This window comes from Cavia porcellus, unplaced genomic scaffold (genome assembly GCF_034190915.1).
Source record: "Cavia porcellus strain 051 isolate PalLab524CR breed Dunkin Hartley unplaced genomic scaffold, mCavPor4.1 scaffold_8, whole genome shotgun sequence".
Taxonomy (NCBI): Eukaryota; Metazoa; Chordata; class Mammalia; order Rodentia; family Caviidae; genus Cavia; species Cavia porcellus.
The window spans coordinates 63175962-63195097 of NW_026947491.1; the positions used below are offsets into that span (position 1 = coordinate 63175962).

At 31.2% G+C, this 19136-nt stretch overlaps 1 protein-coding gene across 4 annotated transcripts in view; it reads left to right on the forward strand.

The window, feature by feature from the left end:
• Positions 1-19136, forward strand: part of Cnot2 (CCR4-NOT transcription complex subunit 2) — a 93001-nt gene that overhangs the window by 37080 nt on the left and 36785 nt on the right. For 2 of the 4 annotated variants that reach the window (XM_063255131.1, XM_063255132.1), the window contains exon 3: positions 10951-11073. In XM_063255131.1, coding sequence (XP_063111201.1) covers positions 10951-11073 — 123 coding nt within the window. Of the gene's footprint in view, positions 1-1254; positions 1483-10950; positions 11074-19136 lie in introns of all 4 variants that reach the window. The other 2 variants (XM_063255133.1, XM_063255135.1) reach the window with 2 other exon arrangements.

The window sequence follows — 19136 nt, forward strand, 5'->3', positions numbered from 1 at the left end:
CATATTTAAGAGGTTTTTTTACAGATCATGGACTTATTTTTAAAAAGTATTTCTGTTAACCTATACAAGGAATGAGAAAGAAAATCACCATTAGAATGCCACCGTATAGGTGCCAGAGGTGTTATTCTTGGATCAGTGCTATAGTTAATAGGCAAAAATTTAAGAACATGTAGATATTTGCATGCTCTCAAAGTACTTCTCTAAAACATTATTATAATTGTTTCAAAAAAAAGAAAACTATGTTGGGAAAAATTGGCAAATATGCCACCATAACCAACATCAAAGTTAGTATCTGAAGATATATTAATACATTGCTCAAATATTGGAATATATGTACATCACATGTGACTCATTCAAGGTCATAGCACATTTATGATACTATATTAAAAACATAACCTCAATCTAGTCTGAGGAAATACCAGACATCAAAATTATAAGACACTCTAGTGTATTTAACATGACATGACATTGGTTTGTGAAAGACAAAGTGTGAGGTTAGAAAAGATACAAGAAGTAAAACTAAATGTAAGTGGTTGAGGGAAGGGGTAATGTTAAGTAAGGGAAGTAAAAATAATTGAGTATCTGAGGTTATAAAAGTTAATAAGACATAAGATGGTAGCTCAGTGGTAGAATGCTTCCCTAACATACACAAATGGCTATATTCAGTCTGACATTGGGAAAAAGAAAGGGCAGGGGAATTCATTGCACATGACATTAAATTCTATTTTCAGATGATTTGTTTTTTAAAAATCTTCATTTTTCTTTTTATCACTTCATTTGATAAACTGTCCCTCTAATGGAACAGTTCATTTGTTTTTATCAGCATGAAACACTTAATTTCTTACCAAGGTATATGCTTCCACCAGAGTTATCCCTACTTTTTGTAAGTTCAGTGGTTCATTTTTAGGAAGTACATCCCTCTAGTCCCAACTTTTTTCTCCTGGTAGATGACATTAACAGGTATGAAGTCCTCAGACTTAATGTTGAATACTCAGCAGAGTAAGAGATTATACAAGGAGCAGTTAGCCAGAATATTTAAACATATTGTCTTACGATGTTTTCATGATGGCCAGGTAAGCTCTGTTGCATTGTCTGGAAAAGTGTGCAGGTTTATAGAGATCTCTGCTTTCTGTTCTTTAATACAATCTAAAAGATAACTCTGGGGTCGGGTAATAGTGAACAGTTGAACAGGGAGTCATAATGTTGAAAATGGACCTTCATATCTTTATAGCATGATTTCCTTATTTTTCAAAGAGCAGAAGAATTTCATCGTTTATCATGTTCTGGTTGGACTCCTTTCTTATCGTTTGCTGGAGTTTGAACTTCAGAACTATGGTGTCAACCCTGCTGTAATATCTCAGGGGAACTCCTAGTGTGGGGCTGGTGCCATGGCTCACCCTCCAACCTTTCCTTCTTCACTTCAGCCTCCAGCTCTGAGCTTTCAAATCCCCAGAGTAGCAAATGTTGAAAGAACTTGCACAGGTAAGTATGCGGTGGGAAAAGCTGGGGGAAACTGGTATGGTCATCAACATTTTGAGGGTGGATGTTGGGCCATTTTACCCATGAGTTGTTAGTTTAGAAATAATAATTTTCTTATAAATTATTTTCTTCATAAAAATTGTTTCATAAATGATTACATAAAAGTCTAGCATTGTAAGAAATAGTTAAGCTTAAGTTGAAAAACAACTGTAATATAGAGAAAAGTTAGTTTTAAAAAAAAAAAAAATCTTTGTATTCTCCACAGAGTGTAGCAGGACCAGAAACCTGGTGTTTAGAATAGAAACTTAAGAAAAAAGTGAGAGAAGGCCTACATCCATAGAATGCAGCTTTGCCACTTGTAACATGATCTCAAAAGGAGTTTAGGTTTCTTTCATCAATTTTAAAGCTGCTACTTTTTTCTTGAGGTTTTAGGAAGTAGTTTGAGGTTGGGGCTTCGTGAGGTTTTAGGCAAGTTTATGTTTTGAATTTTTATGGAATAGAAATGTTCAATATCTTTGAAGGCTTGACAGGAGGACCAGGACATTTCTGTTGACTTCTCGGTTTGAGGCTAAAAAAAGTAGGTATAGATACAGGGAAGCTATAGTATCTGTTATACAGACAGCAACATTTGTTGAATGAATATATTCACCAAATCTTTATGTGTGTGTGTGTGTGTGTGTGTGTGTGTGTGTAAGAGAGAGAACACATGACAGAAGTTGATTTGATTGAAGAAGGCCTTATCATTTTCTGTTTGTCTTCCTTGTACCAAAAATCATGATCTAATATTACACATGCTTTCTGTCTTAAGGTGTGATTTTTAGAAATAATTTCATATGGATGCAGCCTGGATCTTCATTACTATTCTAACTGTTTCTACCTCTTGAGGATCTTGCTTTTTAGAAAGTGCTTGAAAATTGTTTCCTTAGCTTGCCCAGATCTATTCTGTATAATTCATATTCATGTGATTTGTGGATCCTTTTGCATATAATGAGATGTTTAAAATTAAAGTCAGGAAAAACTTTATATAGCTTATAAGAAGTAAGATCAGAGAGTATGTGAGGTTTGAAGAAATTGGAGCACCCACTAATATTTCAGGTATGAAAAATGTCTTAAATATAAAGAATCCCACTTTCTTAAATTCATAGCTATTTTGAATTTATTTAACTCCCTCACTAAAGTAAGACCATAGATCCATTTGTTTTGTACATGTTAAAAGATCCTTCTCTTCCTTTTTATTAGACCAGTCCTCCCTCTTGTTCTTTTAAGGATTAACTTTAAAATACTCACTTTTGTTAGAGTATTGCCTTTGTGCTTAGAGGATTTGTTTTATATCCTACCCTTAGATGTTTTTCACTGTTACATCCCTTCTATTTGTATTTTGCAATTTTATGCCCTAATATTTAAGAAAAAAAATCTCTTTAATTTTGTTCTTTATTGTATGAATTTTCATCTATAACTTGTGGTTGTATGAATATTAACTTTTTCCTATGGATTAAGACTTGTAAATGATTTGTGCTTTGGTTTTAGAGTGGTATGCCTACCTTTTAAAGCTTTCTAGTTGATGATTCAAGTTTGAATCTGTATGAAACTTATTGCTACATACATTAAGATTATGGAAAACAACAAAAATTCCATTTATCAAGTTAAAGCATAAATAGCATACCCACCGTAGATCAAAACCAAATTGATGAATGGCATTTACGGACATTTTAGTAATAATATTTTATAGAATGTGTATATTTTTGCATGTTAAAGAATATGATACCTCTGGTTTTTGAGAATAACATTTGAACAAAGCTGCCTCAAACACCAAAGTACAGAAAAATAATGACTCCTCTTGCACCCTGATCTATACAATTTTAGGGTTTTTTCATTGTTTTGATTTGAGATTTCTGGGAGGGAGAACGTTAAAAATGAGCTCTCCAGAAATACACAAAACATATCTGTAATCCGTGGGAAAGACTCTGTGCCAGGCTGCTTACCAAAAATAATGATTATGCAAATGTTTGTATAGGCCCTAGTTTTTTGCTACAAAACCTTTTAACTGAAGTCATGGTTCTTGTACATCTCTACCTGTTAGCTTCCTTCAATATTCATTAAGGCTTTTATTGAATATTTGTTGGATAGTCTGTATTTTCCAAAACTACTATAGGAGTTGCTTTTATTTTTATGCTCTTGATTTGATGATTTAAAATTTTACATTTTAAAATCTAAACGTTTAGTTTTTTTGAACCATTGTAGGCAAACTCATGAACGTTTATCATATGAGAAATACCAAGCCCCAGAGTAATCTAGAACCAGGAGGAATTAGGGTAATATGTTTCTTATACAAAAAGAGATCATTCTTTTATTTGTTTGTTTGTTTGTTTGTTTTGAGACAAAGCCTTGCTATGTAGTACAGGCTGGACTTCATTGTACTGTGTAGCTCAGGCTGGCCTCAAACTCATGGCAATCCTCCTATCTCAGCTTCCCAAGTGCTGGCAGTTGTTCTTTTCCAAAGGTTTTCAGTAATTAAAATCTTTGTTCTTTGAGAAGGTAGAATTTTTTTTTTAATCTCTTTCGTGTGCTTTTTTTTTTTTTTCTTAAAGTCTTTTTGAGTAATTAAATTTAAAATTATAATGGTTTTTAGATTAGGATAAGGAGCTCAAAACTTCTTGGGCTTTAGTATTTTCAAGTTGTAGCAATAAACTGATACAGACATATTCTAGTTCTGTAGATTGCTTATCCTATTTTCCCTTCTAAAGGGCGTTTGTAAAAATACTAGATTATCTTTAAATATTATGACTTCTCATGATTATTACTTCTTGGTAAAGTCAAATAAATATTAAGTATACTGGAGCATAAGCTTTATTAGTTTCTACCTACTTTGTAGATAAGTGAAAAATTATGCATATATGTTTATGAAATGTCTGTTGGTATTGAAAATGGAGTTGGGAAGGAAAGTTATAAGTTAAAATAAAATCTGTTTTAGCAAACAGGGCAAATTATTAAAATTTCCACTAGGAAAACTATAAGAAAGGGACAGTGTTTTTTCTGCTTCTCAGCACTGTCTGACCTGTAGTTGGCACACTGTTCTTCAGAATACAAACTCTAGCCAAGAAAGGAAATTTGTTGCCTCTGAAGTGGTGAAAAGTCTTAGTACAGATATTTTTAATGTTTTTTGATATAATTTTATAATGGGATACTTTAACAGTGTGTCATCACTAGAACTCCTCTCTCTGTTAGATAATCCAAAAAAAACCCAAAAGTTATTGGGGATTTGCCCTTTCTGAAAAAATCTAGTTTCTAGACATATCAGGCCTGTTTAACGCTGCATTGTCTCTGGTACTGGCTTTATAATGAAATGTAGAAGAATTTGGTTGTTATCATCCTAATTCCTTGGAGGATTAAATTATGTTCACTGTATTTAGGAAATCCTTAGAAATGTTCATTTGATATGTGGAAAAATGTCATGTATAGTTTTTAAGTAGGTTTTAACCTGATGGCTTGCATTGGTTAATCTTTCTTTCTCTCCTTCTCCCTCTCCCTCACTCTGTCTGTCTCTCTTTCTTTCTATGTGTGTGTCTCTCTCTCTGTCTTGTCAGGAATTGAACCCAAGGTCTTTCTTTTTTTTTTTTTTTTTTTTTTTTTAACCCAAGGTCTTTCATGTGATAGGCTTGCAACCTTGTTTTCATGTAATACAAGTAGATGTTTATAAAGAAAATATAAAAAACACTTTTCTATAAAAAAATAAAATTGCATAGCAAAATAGAATAAACGATAGCTGATATACTGTATATCCTAATCTTAAAAGCATGGCCAAAGTGTTACTCAGATTGAGTCATTGATAAATAATTTTTAATTGACATAATTTTTTAAAGCACAGTCTTGTTCTAAAGTTAACTTTTTCTAAAATAGGAATAACCAATCTTGTACAGGCTGGCTCTTTTTTCATTTCTGTAGTCAGTACATTCTCTTTCTTCTGCTAATATGTTTTTTACACAAAAATATTTGATTATGACATAAAATACTTCCCATTGTTTACCACAAAATAAGGACTTTTTCATCTTTTCTACTTTTCACACAGAAAAAAACACAGATTAAGTTATAAGTTGTATGTTTGTCAGTGTACTGTAATGTTTGAAAGAGAGTACTCTAATAGATCATCTGGGATCAATACCCATGTGAGTACTTATCAGATACATAACCTTGGGCAAGTTCCCTAATTTCTATGGCCCTCAGCTTTCTCAAGGACAATTAATTGTTTTGAATTCACAGCAGTATGATATTACATAGACAAATTTCAACCACTTACCAGTCTAATTACTATAGGATGACCAAAAATTGCATATTTTTAAAAGTTAACTGTTATAAGAAAGTAAAAAAGAAAATATAAAAATGACAACTTCATCAAACTTACTCAGTTCAGGAGTTGACCAGTTGAAATGACACTTGCTCTCACCATGCTAGATATAGTCAGTACATAAACACACTACCTGAATGATGCTTGAGTTAAACTGTTAGGTGATTAAAACATTTCAAATATTGCTTGGTGCATGACCAATAATTATTGTATAGCTGTAAGTATGATAGAGTATTTTTAGTGATTATGCACATAGAAGGTTTAACTCATTATGAAAGTTTCAGAGTAAAGTGAGAAAAAAGATACTTAGAGGAACTGTATCAGCATGTAGAAAGGCCTTGAGGCAGGGAAGGGAGGACTTGTTTGAGTAACTGAAAGTGTGGCAGGAGTTTACTGCTAGGAATAGGGACATCTGTGAATAGAGAAGTCAGAGCAATTACATAGGACCGTGTTAGATTTACTGATTTGGTAGTGCTGTTGAATAATTTTGATCAGCACATCCACAAAGTAAAGAAATTTTTACCTAATAAATTATGTTGAATGATGAGGGGGAATGGATCTAAAGGGAAAAAGCATAGGTTAATATTGGTGGCTGAAGTATTTTGTGCTAATAAATGACAATAGAGATGGAAAGATATTCGTGTGACTAATATTTAAGAGTTTGATTAGCTTAGGTTAGTTGTTGAAGATCACAGAATTGCAATAAAATTTTAATAGAGGAAAGTTTTTTGTACCTGCTTTCCCTGCCTATGTGCTTCTTCTCCTAGCCTAGCCCTGCAGTCCATACTTGCTTTTGCTCATCCAGCACTGTTGTCCCATTCATCCTTTTGGTTGGGCACATTGGAAGTTTTCTTGTTTCCTAGGCCTTCTCTCATTTATGAAGCCTTGCGTATGCTTTCTCTTATGCCAGTTTGCTCCCTTCTATTTCACACATTGCTTTCCTCTCTTTCTCCCCACCTTCCTTTCCTCACTGCTTTTCCTGCCCTTTCTCCTCCTTCTCTTCTTTTGTCCAGACATTACTTCTTTTATAATAGAACTTTTCATTGTTTCCCTCAAGTTAGATGTTTTCCTTATTTGGGTACTTATTTGGGACTGTACAAAATTTTCGTATTGTAATTGTTAATTACATGTTTGTCTCTTCCCTAGACAATGAGCTTTTTCAACACTGGATTTATTATTTATTCAGCATATGTTTAGCAAAGTTTTTTGCATAACTCATGTAATAAACGTTCAGCAGTGTTTGCTGAAATGTAAGAGGAGATTAGTTATTAAGCTTAAAACAAAAAACACCTAGTCCATAGTTTAAACTAAGGTGAGGATAGGAAGAATGACAAAAAAAGACAAATGTAAAAGCCACTGTGAAAAAAGCATGTAACTTGATGGATGTGTAGAGGAAAATAACTCAGCAAATTAATTTCAAATTTTAGTTTGTTATGTTGTGTTTTCCAAGAGGAAATGTTAGGCAACTCTTAACAATATGCTACTAGAACCTTGAGTTAAGAAATGGAGAAAGCTTTTGAAGTTAGTCTGTATGTGCTATCAGGACGCCACCACTGTGCCATGGGATGTGTTTGTAGAGTAGAATTCCATGTTTAACATTCCATATCTAGGATTCCTAGCATAGCATTTGACAGGGTTCTAGATAATAAAAATTTTCAGCAAACGATCTCTACAGTTCTCTGAAGTATATTTGTGTTTGATTAAATATTGTCTGCCTTGGATAAAATCTGTATTTTTCACCCTTTCATGGTGATATTTATACATACATGTATTTTCAAGTTACATTTAAAAGATATCCTACTTTTATTTCCTTGATCATTTAAAAAGCTGCAGGTCCTACCTTCATGTTTCTGTATCAAGGGCTACTTCACTATCTCCGAAGTCGATTAGAGTCTCTCTTTTGGAAGTTTTGCAGATTCTTTTCCTGCAGTTATTCTGACACTGTTATGACATGAGAATTTATTGCTAGTCCAAACTAAATAATGATAAAAAAGTAAACTGGGTAATATCAGTCAATTTAATGCTTCCTAGCCTAATTCTCTCTTTACTATTTTTTTTTTTTTTTTTGTCTTTTTCATTTTTATCGGTACCGGGGATCGAACTCATGACCGCCTGCTTGCAAGGCAGGTGCTTATGCCACTGAGCTAAATCCCCAGCCCCTCTCTTTACTATTTTTGAGGCTACTCATTCTGGAGTAGGATTGATAAAATTAATGTAAGTGCACTTGTTTAATTACTTTTTAGAAGATGCTGCTTGGTTCTTGTAGATATATTTGTTGATTGAATATTTTAGATCTGTACTGAAAAAAGAAACAAAATATATATACTTTGAGTATATATATTTATCATTCTTTTTTAGAAAAATCCTAATCTCTGCTTGTTCTTAAAAATCAGGTGTGAGATTAAGAGGTGGTTAATGTAACAAAAGTATTTGTAAGCCTTTGATAGGATGTTTGCTTGAAAAAGCCAACAAATTATACATACTAGAGCAACAAATTTTTTTTTTTTTTTTTTTTTTTTTTGTCTTTTTCCTTTTTATCGGTACCGGGGATCAAACTCACGACTGCCTGCTTGAAAGGCAGGCACTTTTGTCGCTGAGCTAAATGCCCGGCCCCACAACAAAAATTTTTAAGCCTTTTTATTTTATGATAAAATCTCATAACAAACTAAGAAAAATAATTAATATACTCTGCTTCGTTATCTTCAAAGTAGTTACTCAGACAAAAAGGATTCACTTTTACAAAGAAGAAACAGATGATAGCACCAAAATGTGAGAGGAAGTATAATTTAATTTTACCTAGTTTAAAAAATTTCTGTGGGTTCAAATTGAGTTTAATGTACATGGCATAACCACTGATTTAAAATAATATTGACATATCCTCTTTGAAATTGATCAAAATTGATTTTAAGTTACTCTAACTTTATTCTCCACAAGAAGGAAAGTGTGAATACTTTTATGTACTACCACCATTATGCATTGATTTATTCCATCCTATCAACCCTTCAAAGTGTGTCCTGTATGCAGCCACTTCTCACTACCTCTTCTATGGCCTCTCTTCCAAGCTGTGTTACATCTATCACCCTCTTTACCCATTTTTCTGCTTCCATTGTAATTATCTCCTTAGTCCATCTCTTGTGATGAACTAGAATCGGTTTTTAAAACTATATACCAAATTATGTCATTTTTAAATTTCTTCCAAATGACTGTCTTCATTTCCCATCTTACACCGAAGATAGACCATAGTCCTTCAGGGTTGCAAGGTACTGCGTATTCTGGGCCTTACCAGTATTGTATCTCTGACTTAAATTTCTAACATTTGCTGCTTAATTCATGCTATTTGAATTTCACCACAAATGATCTTGCTGACTCCCTCTGTAGGAATTGTTCTTCCTCCAGGTATTTGCCTGGTTGGTTCATTTATATTTGTGCTTCTTTTCTTTCCAATTTCACCATCCCTGACTATTCTAAAATATCTTCCTACTCTGTTCCATAGTTCTATGTACAGTAAAAAACAAAGCCAGCTTCATGAAAATTTTGTTTTCCTTTTCCATCTCCCTCCTCTTCTCAGGATCAGAATTCTTTTTCTCATTCCTGCACCATCTTAGATAGATTCTGCTCATATTTGATGAGCAGAATATTCTCTTTTTACCTGTCTTTTTTTTGCTGAAGCTGTATAAGAATTCTCACTGGTAAAGTATTACCATATCAGAGTACATGAATCAATGTGAATTCCTGCATTTTCTTTCTATTTCTTCCTCTTCCCATTTCCCTCCATACTTTTAAGCGTCTGGGATAAGTGGAAGAAGAACTTGTGTTTGTTGGAGTCATTTTTATCTTGCATGATATTTAAGCAAGAAATTATTTATTCTATGCAGATTTTAGATTTGGAATTCTAGGAATCTGTAATGAGTTTTACTGATGCATGTTTTACAACCATTGTTAATAGAAGAGTTTGCTTTACATCCATTTGAGTTAATTTATATATGTAAAATCTGATGTGAGATGCCCAGATATTCACCTGAAAATTTATTGAATTATGTAATTTTAATGTCATTTTTTGAACTTTATTGTTTCTTAGCACTTAAAGCTATAAATTCTAAGGTGCTGTAAAGAGAATTAAGTGTGTTCTTAATGTTTGCAAAACAGACTTTTATAATCTCATAGATACTGTTTTAATTTGTACATTTTAAAGTGATTTTTTTCCTACTGTTGTTTTTCTGAAATTGAATTCACTATAAAAACCCAATACCATCACTACCATCCTGCCCCCACTGCTAAGAAGTACACAGGAGGTTGGTGAATAGGCACATAGTATCCTAGTATGAACTCACATTTAATATTAGACAGTAGATCATATGAAATTCATCATGGAGTCCACTGCCCAAAAACTAATATATACAGCAAAATAATGGTTAACTTATCTGTCATTATCTGCTTGAGAAACCTTATCTCATGTCTCATTAAGAAGCATAAATTAATTTCCTATAAATTTACCAGGGAATTTATGATAGAAAGCAATTTTTAAATAGCATGGGTACTTTCAGCAAAGTTGGCATGTAAAATTTGGCCATTACGGTCTATAAAGTCTGTCCATTGGTAAATACTGGTGATTACAGTATCCTATTTTGAAATGAGACATAAAAGAAATTGTACATTTTTACTTACAATAGAAAACATATCCTTAATCATAATGGCTATACAAAAACATACCAAATTTGGAATCTCAATAAATTTAATAAAGATAAAATGTTTTGAAAAACAATTTTTAAAGTAGTATAGTGATGATGATAGTGAAACATGTCAAGATGTTTACTGATTGAATGCAAACTTTTTTAAATTTGTGCATCAAAAAATTGTGAGGTTATCGTTTTCAAGACTAAATGATAACTTAGTTCCTTAGAAATAAGTAAGACTGTTGCATAAAATAGTCTGTAAGATTTGCTTCTTTTAGGACTCAGAAATAAACAACTAATCTTATATCACTGTAGATAGATTCATGACTTTTACCCCTTAGTTGATCTAGTTCTGACACTTAGTGGTGCTTCCTTTTTTCTGTTTTCATATAGCAGTAAGGTACAGCTGAACATTTTTCAAAATATTCTTCTTGATAAAGTAATATTTTTGTTTAGGTGACAAACAGCATGTTTGGTGCTTCAAGAAAGAAGTTTGTAGAGGGGGTCGACAGTGACTACCATGATGAAAACATGTACTACAGCCAGTCTTCTATGTTTCCACATCGGTCAGAAAAAGATGTAAGTTGATCAATTACATTGGCATTTACTCAGTAATATCTATCTGTTTCTCCTTCCTGAAAAGTAGTATATGAACCACAGGATAATGTCTGTTGCTCATGACTGTGTGTTAGACATAGCAGTAGGTCCTAGGTTAGAGACAAAGAAGTTACGTTCTAATGGGAAATGTATTTTAAATTAGTTAATACTGTGCTAGGAAGGTCACAAGTTATCTGTATTTTTTGTTAATTACCATGAGTAGTAAGTTTTATATTAAATGTATTTGTAACATAAAGAACAGATTTGTGCAAACTTACAATGGCAAGTTTCAGAACAGTTTTCTTTTTATTGCATAATCTGGCTGTAATTGTAGACCTTAGGTGGAGACTTTCTTTGTAGTTGTCGTAAGACAGTAAACAAAAAAGTTGAAAAACTATATTTAAAATGTGGTAGAAGAATAAATTGTATGTTCAATAACTGATTTGTCATAAAAGTTTAGAATATAGCCAAGTTATAATTAGAATATTTATAAAGCATTTTTAAGTAAATTCAATTCAAGTTTTATTAAGCTCCTGTAGATTATATTTTATACCCTGTGGTTAAACCAATTGCATATTCTCCTACGTTGTACCTGTCCATTTTCCTACTTTCAAACTTTATGAACTTTGCTATTCCTAATTTTCCTATCCACATAACAATTTCCTCTAGCTGTTTAATCTAATGAGATTCATACTAAAGAAATGATAATGTTCTAAGGTATGTAACAAATGCGCTCATTTTTCTTGAAAGTTAACTATTAGTAAATCATTTCCATTGTCTTTTTAAAATTTCACAAATTAAGTTGACCTACCTTTGTTAGAAATTTAATTTTTTGTTTTCTCATTTTTCTGTTTTTCTTTTGTCTGATTTTATGAATATTGTATCATTTTGATGTAAACTATCAATTGTTTTATTATTAGAGCTACTTTTAAAGTATATAAGTTTTAAATATAAGCCTTAATAAGTTATAGTATACCTTAATGTCATTTAATTTTGTTTTCTTACTTGCCTTTCTAGCTATTTGCTATTTACTGTAAATTTATTTGAATTATCTACTGATTTCTGTCTTTAAGTATTGATTTTATAGATTAAATAATTGAGGATATGTATTTGGTAGTATCATTGCCAAAATTATAAAAGTAAAATATCTGTGTATTACTGTGATTATACTGTGAAAGTGAAATTTGATACAAAAGTGGTAGTGAAATAACCATGGTTTGATTAAAAGCAGTTATTTAAATAGGAAGATACTTAAAACTGAATTCTGAAACATTGCATGTGTGGGAAATGAATGCCAAGATCTGTCTTCTAGAAAAGCAGAAATACTATACATATATTGGAGTTTTTAAATCAGTTGGTCTATATATTCAAACCCATATTCATATGTCTTGGTTACCTTTCCAATCTAGTTGTCACAGAACTGACAGAATGATTTACTTCCTAAAGCTTTTTTAAAACTTAAGGTGTAATATGACATACAACTTAAGGTTTTGGGCCCCAAAGTGATACATTTACTTATTTGGGTCTACTTTAGAAAAACAACTTGGATCATTAGTTTCTTTACCCTTAAAAATGGTGATAAAATAGTAATTATATTTTAATTACTGCAGTTGCTATTACTTTCTAAAATAAAATACCATGTGCAAAAAATTAATCTTATCAGAAATAATTGACTACTAAAATTTTTGTTTTTATTGAATACTTTTAATTTTAAAATATTATGGTTTAAATTTTTGAAACTAACAACAGTTTTTACTCTGCACCTTCAAATATAATATCAGCACTAGACAGAAGTTTATTATATATATTAAAAATGCTAATTTCAAATATACACAAAATGTTACGTCTTTTCCATATAGTTATTGACCATTTGTATTTTTTTTCCATGGTTGGTTACCCCTTTTGTTGTTGGTGGTGTGTTTTGGGTACTAGGATCGAACTTACAACTTTGTGCTTGCCAGGCAGGCACTTATGCCTCTGAGCTAAATCCCTAGCCCCGATTACCCGTTTTTTATGCCATTTAATGTTTCTATAACATCAGGAGTCTCATTTGTTCATATTCTCCATGCATTAAGGTTATAACCTCTTGTCATTCACCTTGAATTTAGTTTATGGCATTTAATAGTATAATAGTATACAAATATTTATCATTCTTATTAAATATGACCTTTCAACGTTTTAGTTTGTAAAATTTTAATTGCTGTTATTTTAAACTGATACATAGAAATATATAAAAATTGTATGTATTACTAGTATAAACTAACATTTTGGTGCATGTATACATTATATGTTAAATCAGATTAAACATATCTCCTCAAACATTTATCATTTCTTGGTGAAGATTTTTTTAATGTTTTCAGTTTTTGAAATCATGATTGGAAAAACTTTTTCCAATACCTTCTTTTATGTTTTATTCCTCATAACTTAAATCCATCAGAAATATGTTTTATTTTAAAGTGTGAATTATGAGGTGCCATATATTTTTTCTTTTGTGAAGTTAACCATTTTCCCCAGTACTTTTTATGCTTTAATTAGATCCTGGGTCAGAAAACATTCGTTTAAAGGATCAGATGGTAAATGGGCTTTGTGGAGTAAGAAGCAAAATTGAGTACATAACTTTATAATGTAAAAACCACTCAGTTCACATACCCTAGAAAAATAGGGAGTATGCTGGATTCAATCTGCAGGCAATTATTGCCTATTCTGAATTAGGCAATTCATTTATGGATAACTGAAATATTCCTTTTAATATACATTAGTGTTTTGGGTATGATGTTAAACTTAACAGATTGATTGTACTGATTGTGTGTAAACAACAGCAGTTTGTTTTGAATCGCTATTAATTTTAGCTTTGTAGAATACACATGTTAGATTGTCTTCCACATCCTTTTTTGTATAACAATGTTTCTGACTATTGCATCTCATTATAGTACTGACAGCCATTTAGAAGAAAATCTGTCTTTAGTTCTATTGCTCTTTATACTTTCTAATGATTGAGTTTTATAGTTACTGTTGTCATTACATTCATTTTTCCTATTTATTTTCACTGATCTATAGGATACTTTTGTGTGCATTTATTTTATAGCCAACTGCCTTGCAAAGCACTTTTATTAGTGTTTTGTGACTAGGATGTGAACTTTGGAAATCTACTATTATGAGTATATATATCTCAGCAACATGAGTTCTGCAGTCTATGTATCCCAGTTTTCTTGCCTGTAATATAGGAACGTTAGCATAAATAGATGCAAGGATTGAGTGAATGACTATAAAACTTTTAGATAAACTGATGTTCAATAAATATTGTTCTATAATTTTTAATAGCATTCTGATTTTCTAATTTTGTATGTTTTATTTATTTTTGAGAGGAAGCAGTAGTTTTGAAGTAATTAATATCTTTTGATGGTATCCAAGAAGTGATTAAACTAATGTCTTTTAAATCAGTATAATAAATGTTACTGAACTATACACTTAAATGCAAAAATCCAGATCTGCTAACTCCCTTATCCATAGAGTAGATTACTTCATCTGCATGACTGTATATGTATTTCAGGAAACATTCTATTTGAAATTGTGTGCTAGTTAAATGGCTAAGTAATTCTTCAGAAGTATTCCTTAATTTTAAAGATGGTTTTGTAGTGCTATATATATGACTTCCTACAGAATACATATTTGCGTTTGCTCTTCTAGCTATATATGTGACTTTCTACAGAATAGAATATATACTTGCTTTTTTACTAAAGTGATGTTACACATATTACAGACATAGGTTCCTCAGATATTTTTATCTTTCTAAATAAATTCATAGACAGAAACCAGCTTGTTACGGTAAAGTCTTCTGACTTTACAAAACCTGAAAAACCTAACTAGCATGTAGTTTTCAGATATGGATTTGGATTTTAATTGCTCATACATTTACTGAAAGTTTTTGTCTTTTTGTATTCATTTTGACAATTCTTATGCATAATCATTTGAGAATCAAACTTGGGATCTCTTTTTGTTTGTTTAAATGTGTGCTGTTTTGACATGAGATGTGACATCTGCTTTTAAAAAATCTTAACACTAATAAGAATACTTATTTTGACAAATCATTGTGAACTTATGCCTAGTTTCTTTTTTTATTTTTTCCCCCAGTCTGAAATCTTTTTTTTTTAATGAAATGTAGTAACTCCAGATCATAACCCTTCTGAAACCTAGTGTTCTGGAATCAATTGTATGCAGCTACTTCACTTTTCTCTGCTCTACCAACATAAAGCTTTCAATATCCATCTTTTAGTTCATACCTCACTTTATATAGTGTTATTCTATTGCAGTTGGTGATAATTTTAGATTTCTCTCATGCCAGTAATAACATTTTGTTAGAATGTAATAATGAAATAGTTACTTCTGTCACCACGACTGTCATCCCTCTGATTGGTATTTAACTTTATACAAAGGTTCATCTGGCTGAACATCTAACTATTTGATCATAGCATCTGTTCAGAGTACATGCTTATTAGTTGTCTATTGTCCTCTTTATTCCACTAAAATGTAAGGTTAACGGGACAGGAACTTTTCCTAATATACTGCCATGATCTTAGAATCTATAATAAGATATAAACTGTCAATGAATGTTAAAGACAGAGAGGGAATGTGTAATATTGAAAAATAAAAGTATTTGCAGGTAGGACTATCAAAATACCTAAAAAATCATTGTGTAAGCTTTTAAAAGAAAATATCAATTATATAAATGTCAATGATATTTATGTAACTAAAAGTCATAAAAGTTAAATGTAAATAAATCAAGAATATTTTCTAAAGAAATTGAAATCTTAAATTATTTGAAAGGAACTTTGTAAAAACCTCTTAAACCCATTGATATTCACATAAACTTCAGACTCAATTTTAAAAATAAAAGCTTAGTTGTAAAAAGGGCATAAAATGACTTATCTACAAAATACATTATTAGTATGTTTATAAATGTTTAATACCATCATCATCATCTAAACAACAAGAAAGTATTCCTACTTTACAGACTGAGTATCCTTTACCCAAAGTGCTCGAGATCTGAAATGTTTCCAGTTTTGGAATATTTACATAGACTTTGGTTGAGCATCCTGTATCTAAAATCTGTAATTCAAAATGTTCAAAATCTGATACTTTTTCAGCATCATGCTGGTAGTCAGAAATTTTTAGATTTTGGAGTTCTTTGGATTTCAGATTTTTAAATTAGGTTTGCTCAACTTGCACTGCCACAAAGCGTTTGTTTGTTTGTGTGTTTGTTTGTTTTGGTAAGGTGGGAGGATTTCTAGCTTTTTTTTTTTGAGAGAACATTGAGGTGACTGCTGTGTAAAGGTAATATAACCTTTTAGAAAAGTATAGAATTAAGTCATATGTCTTTCTGTAAGTTTGTACTGTGGGTCTAATTCGTAATTCAGTGTAATCTAAAGATGTTTATTAAGGAGGCTGGGGATTTAGCTCAGCAGCATAAATGCCTGCATGGCAAGTGTAAAGTCATGAGTTCAATACCCAGCACAAAAAAAACAAACAAACAAAAAACCCAAAACACACTTCAGTGGCTTATAAAGATGTTTATTAACATATTTTTAGTAAAAATGTGACTCTTAATAGTGAAAATTTGACTCTTAAATACTTAATACAGAGAATTGGGAATTAATTGCATTAAATATTTCACTATTTGAAAAATATTCTATATATAATTCTATGGTTTCAGTGAAAATTACTTAGACTACATAGTAAAACTTGTAATTTTATTGCATATGATTCATAAGCTGTCGGTTTTGTGACTTAATGACTGCTTTATATTTTGGTACCCTCGCCCCTATTCTTTTCTTCTTTTTCTTTTACTATATTATCATCTCCGAGCCTCTTTTTGTGCCAGTTTGCTAGATTTTGTTCTGGTTTGTTTGTTTGTTTCTAAAGCATTCTGTTTTTAATTTTAAAATGTCCTCCAGATTCTCTGTAGATTTAGGATTCTAAGTATGTAGATACTTTATGTGTCTGGACATACTTTTCTTCCTTTCTGTTTACCTCTTTTTGGCTAAGATATAGTCAGAAATAATTTTTTCTTTTGAAATTGTATTATCAGCATACCTTTATATTATGCAATGAATTTTTATATTATTTTGAAACAGATTATTTCAATTTTATTATTGTCAGGGAATTTTTATTTAATAAAATTGTGTTTTGAAGCCTCACGAGAATAATTTCTTAACCAAGCTGATTTTAATGTTTCTTATAAATATTTTCATGATTTTTTTTTTTTTTTTTTTTTTTTAGATGAAGTAACTTAAGAGACATAATCACTGTTAGGAAGCATGAGAGAAATGGAAGATTTAATACTTAATTCTGGTCATAAAGGTCTAAAAGAAGTCAGATTCAGTTTTAAAGTTACCTGTTTTTGATTTTTGGTTTGGTTTGGGTTGGTTTGAAACAGTTTCGCTATGCAGGCTGGCCTGGAACTCACAGCAGTTCTCCTGCCTCAGCCTTCCAAGTCCTGAGATTACAGGCATGAGCCACTGCACCTTGCCTCAAATATATATTTTTAAACACAATTTTGAGTGAGTTCCAGAGTTAGATCTATTAACAGTGGAAATACTATTTTAAATGTAGTTCTGATTTGTTGATTTTCTATTTTAAAGGACAAAGGGTTCTCTTGAATCAGAAAAATAAATAACTAGAATCACATTACTTTTTCCTCTACTAGCTTCCAGAGTTTTACTATCACGCGGTTTGATTACAGTGTATATTGTATATTTTTTGAAATATGGAAAATGTATAATTATGATCGTTTTAGACTACAGACACGATAACCTACTTTTTGGTCTCATCATTCTACTGATTATGTGACATTTAGTTTTTTTACCTTTTGTGAACCAAGTTCTATACCTTATTTTACCTATGATTTCTCAAGACAAACTTCTTTAGCTCCTTGCACAAAACGTTACATAAATTTAGGATATTATCTTTTGAATTTCCAGAGGCTGAACACTCCTCTGTCTGATGTTTTACAATGAGAGAAAGATTGAATTCTAATTTAGCAGCCGTTGGTATGGTTTGTTAAGCACCATGTTCCATTTCTTAATCTTCACTTGAGCTCTGTGAGGTAGGTAGTGTTATTTCCTCTTACAGGAAGAAACCAGAGCTCCTTGGGTAAGTTGAAGAACCAAGATTCAAATTGGAAATTTTTTCTTCTTTATAGGACTCTTTCTGCTTATACCACAATCCTTACTGTAATATGTCTCTTGATCTGAAAGTTATGTTTTTCTAAATTATTCATTCTTTATCATTTAAGAGATGTTTAAATTTTGTGCTGTCTACCAACACTCAGTATTACTCTGCCAGGACATACTCCATAACCATTTTTGTCTCATTCACATTCTTATGTTAAATTCCATTTTAGCACTATTTCAGATTATAAAAATACATATCATTAGGTGTGGATTATATAAGAAATTATTTATTTGCACTTTTGACACATTTTAAGGCAGTAGTTTTTACAATACATGAATATATTAAAGATTATAAAATCCTAAATGTAACATTAAACTCTTTTCATATTTCAGAGCACTCTTTACTAACTTGTACACATATAAAATAGAGAAAATGATGTTTAATGTACACATGATGGTGAACTGATCACCCTCTTACTGTTAGTATCAAATCATAGGCTTTGGAAATCACAACGTCTCTACCTGCATATTGTAACCCTCTCCTTTCTTATTCCCTGTTCCCATGCTGAGAGTAGTGATGACTGTCACACTTGTATTTGTACATGTATACATCTATTTGTACATGTGTAACTTTTGTGAAAAAGTATACTAAAATGTATATTCTTCGGATATTAAATGAATGTTTACTAGGCATAAATTTTTGAGAAGAGTAACATTTTTTAAATTGTCCATTTGAAAATACTCATGGAGCATTCCATTCTAAACCAAGGAATCTTACTAGCCAATATTTTATACAGTATTTGGAACTTTTAGAAACAACTGTATACATTTATAGCTGATAATGATAATTAAGTCATTATTTTTTCAGTATTTTAT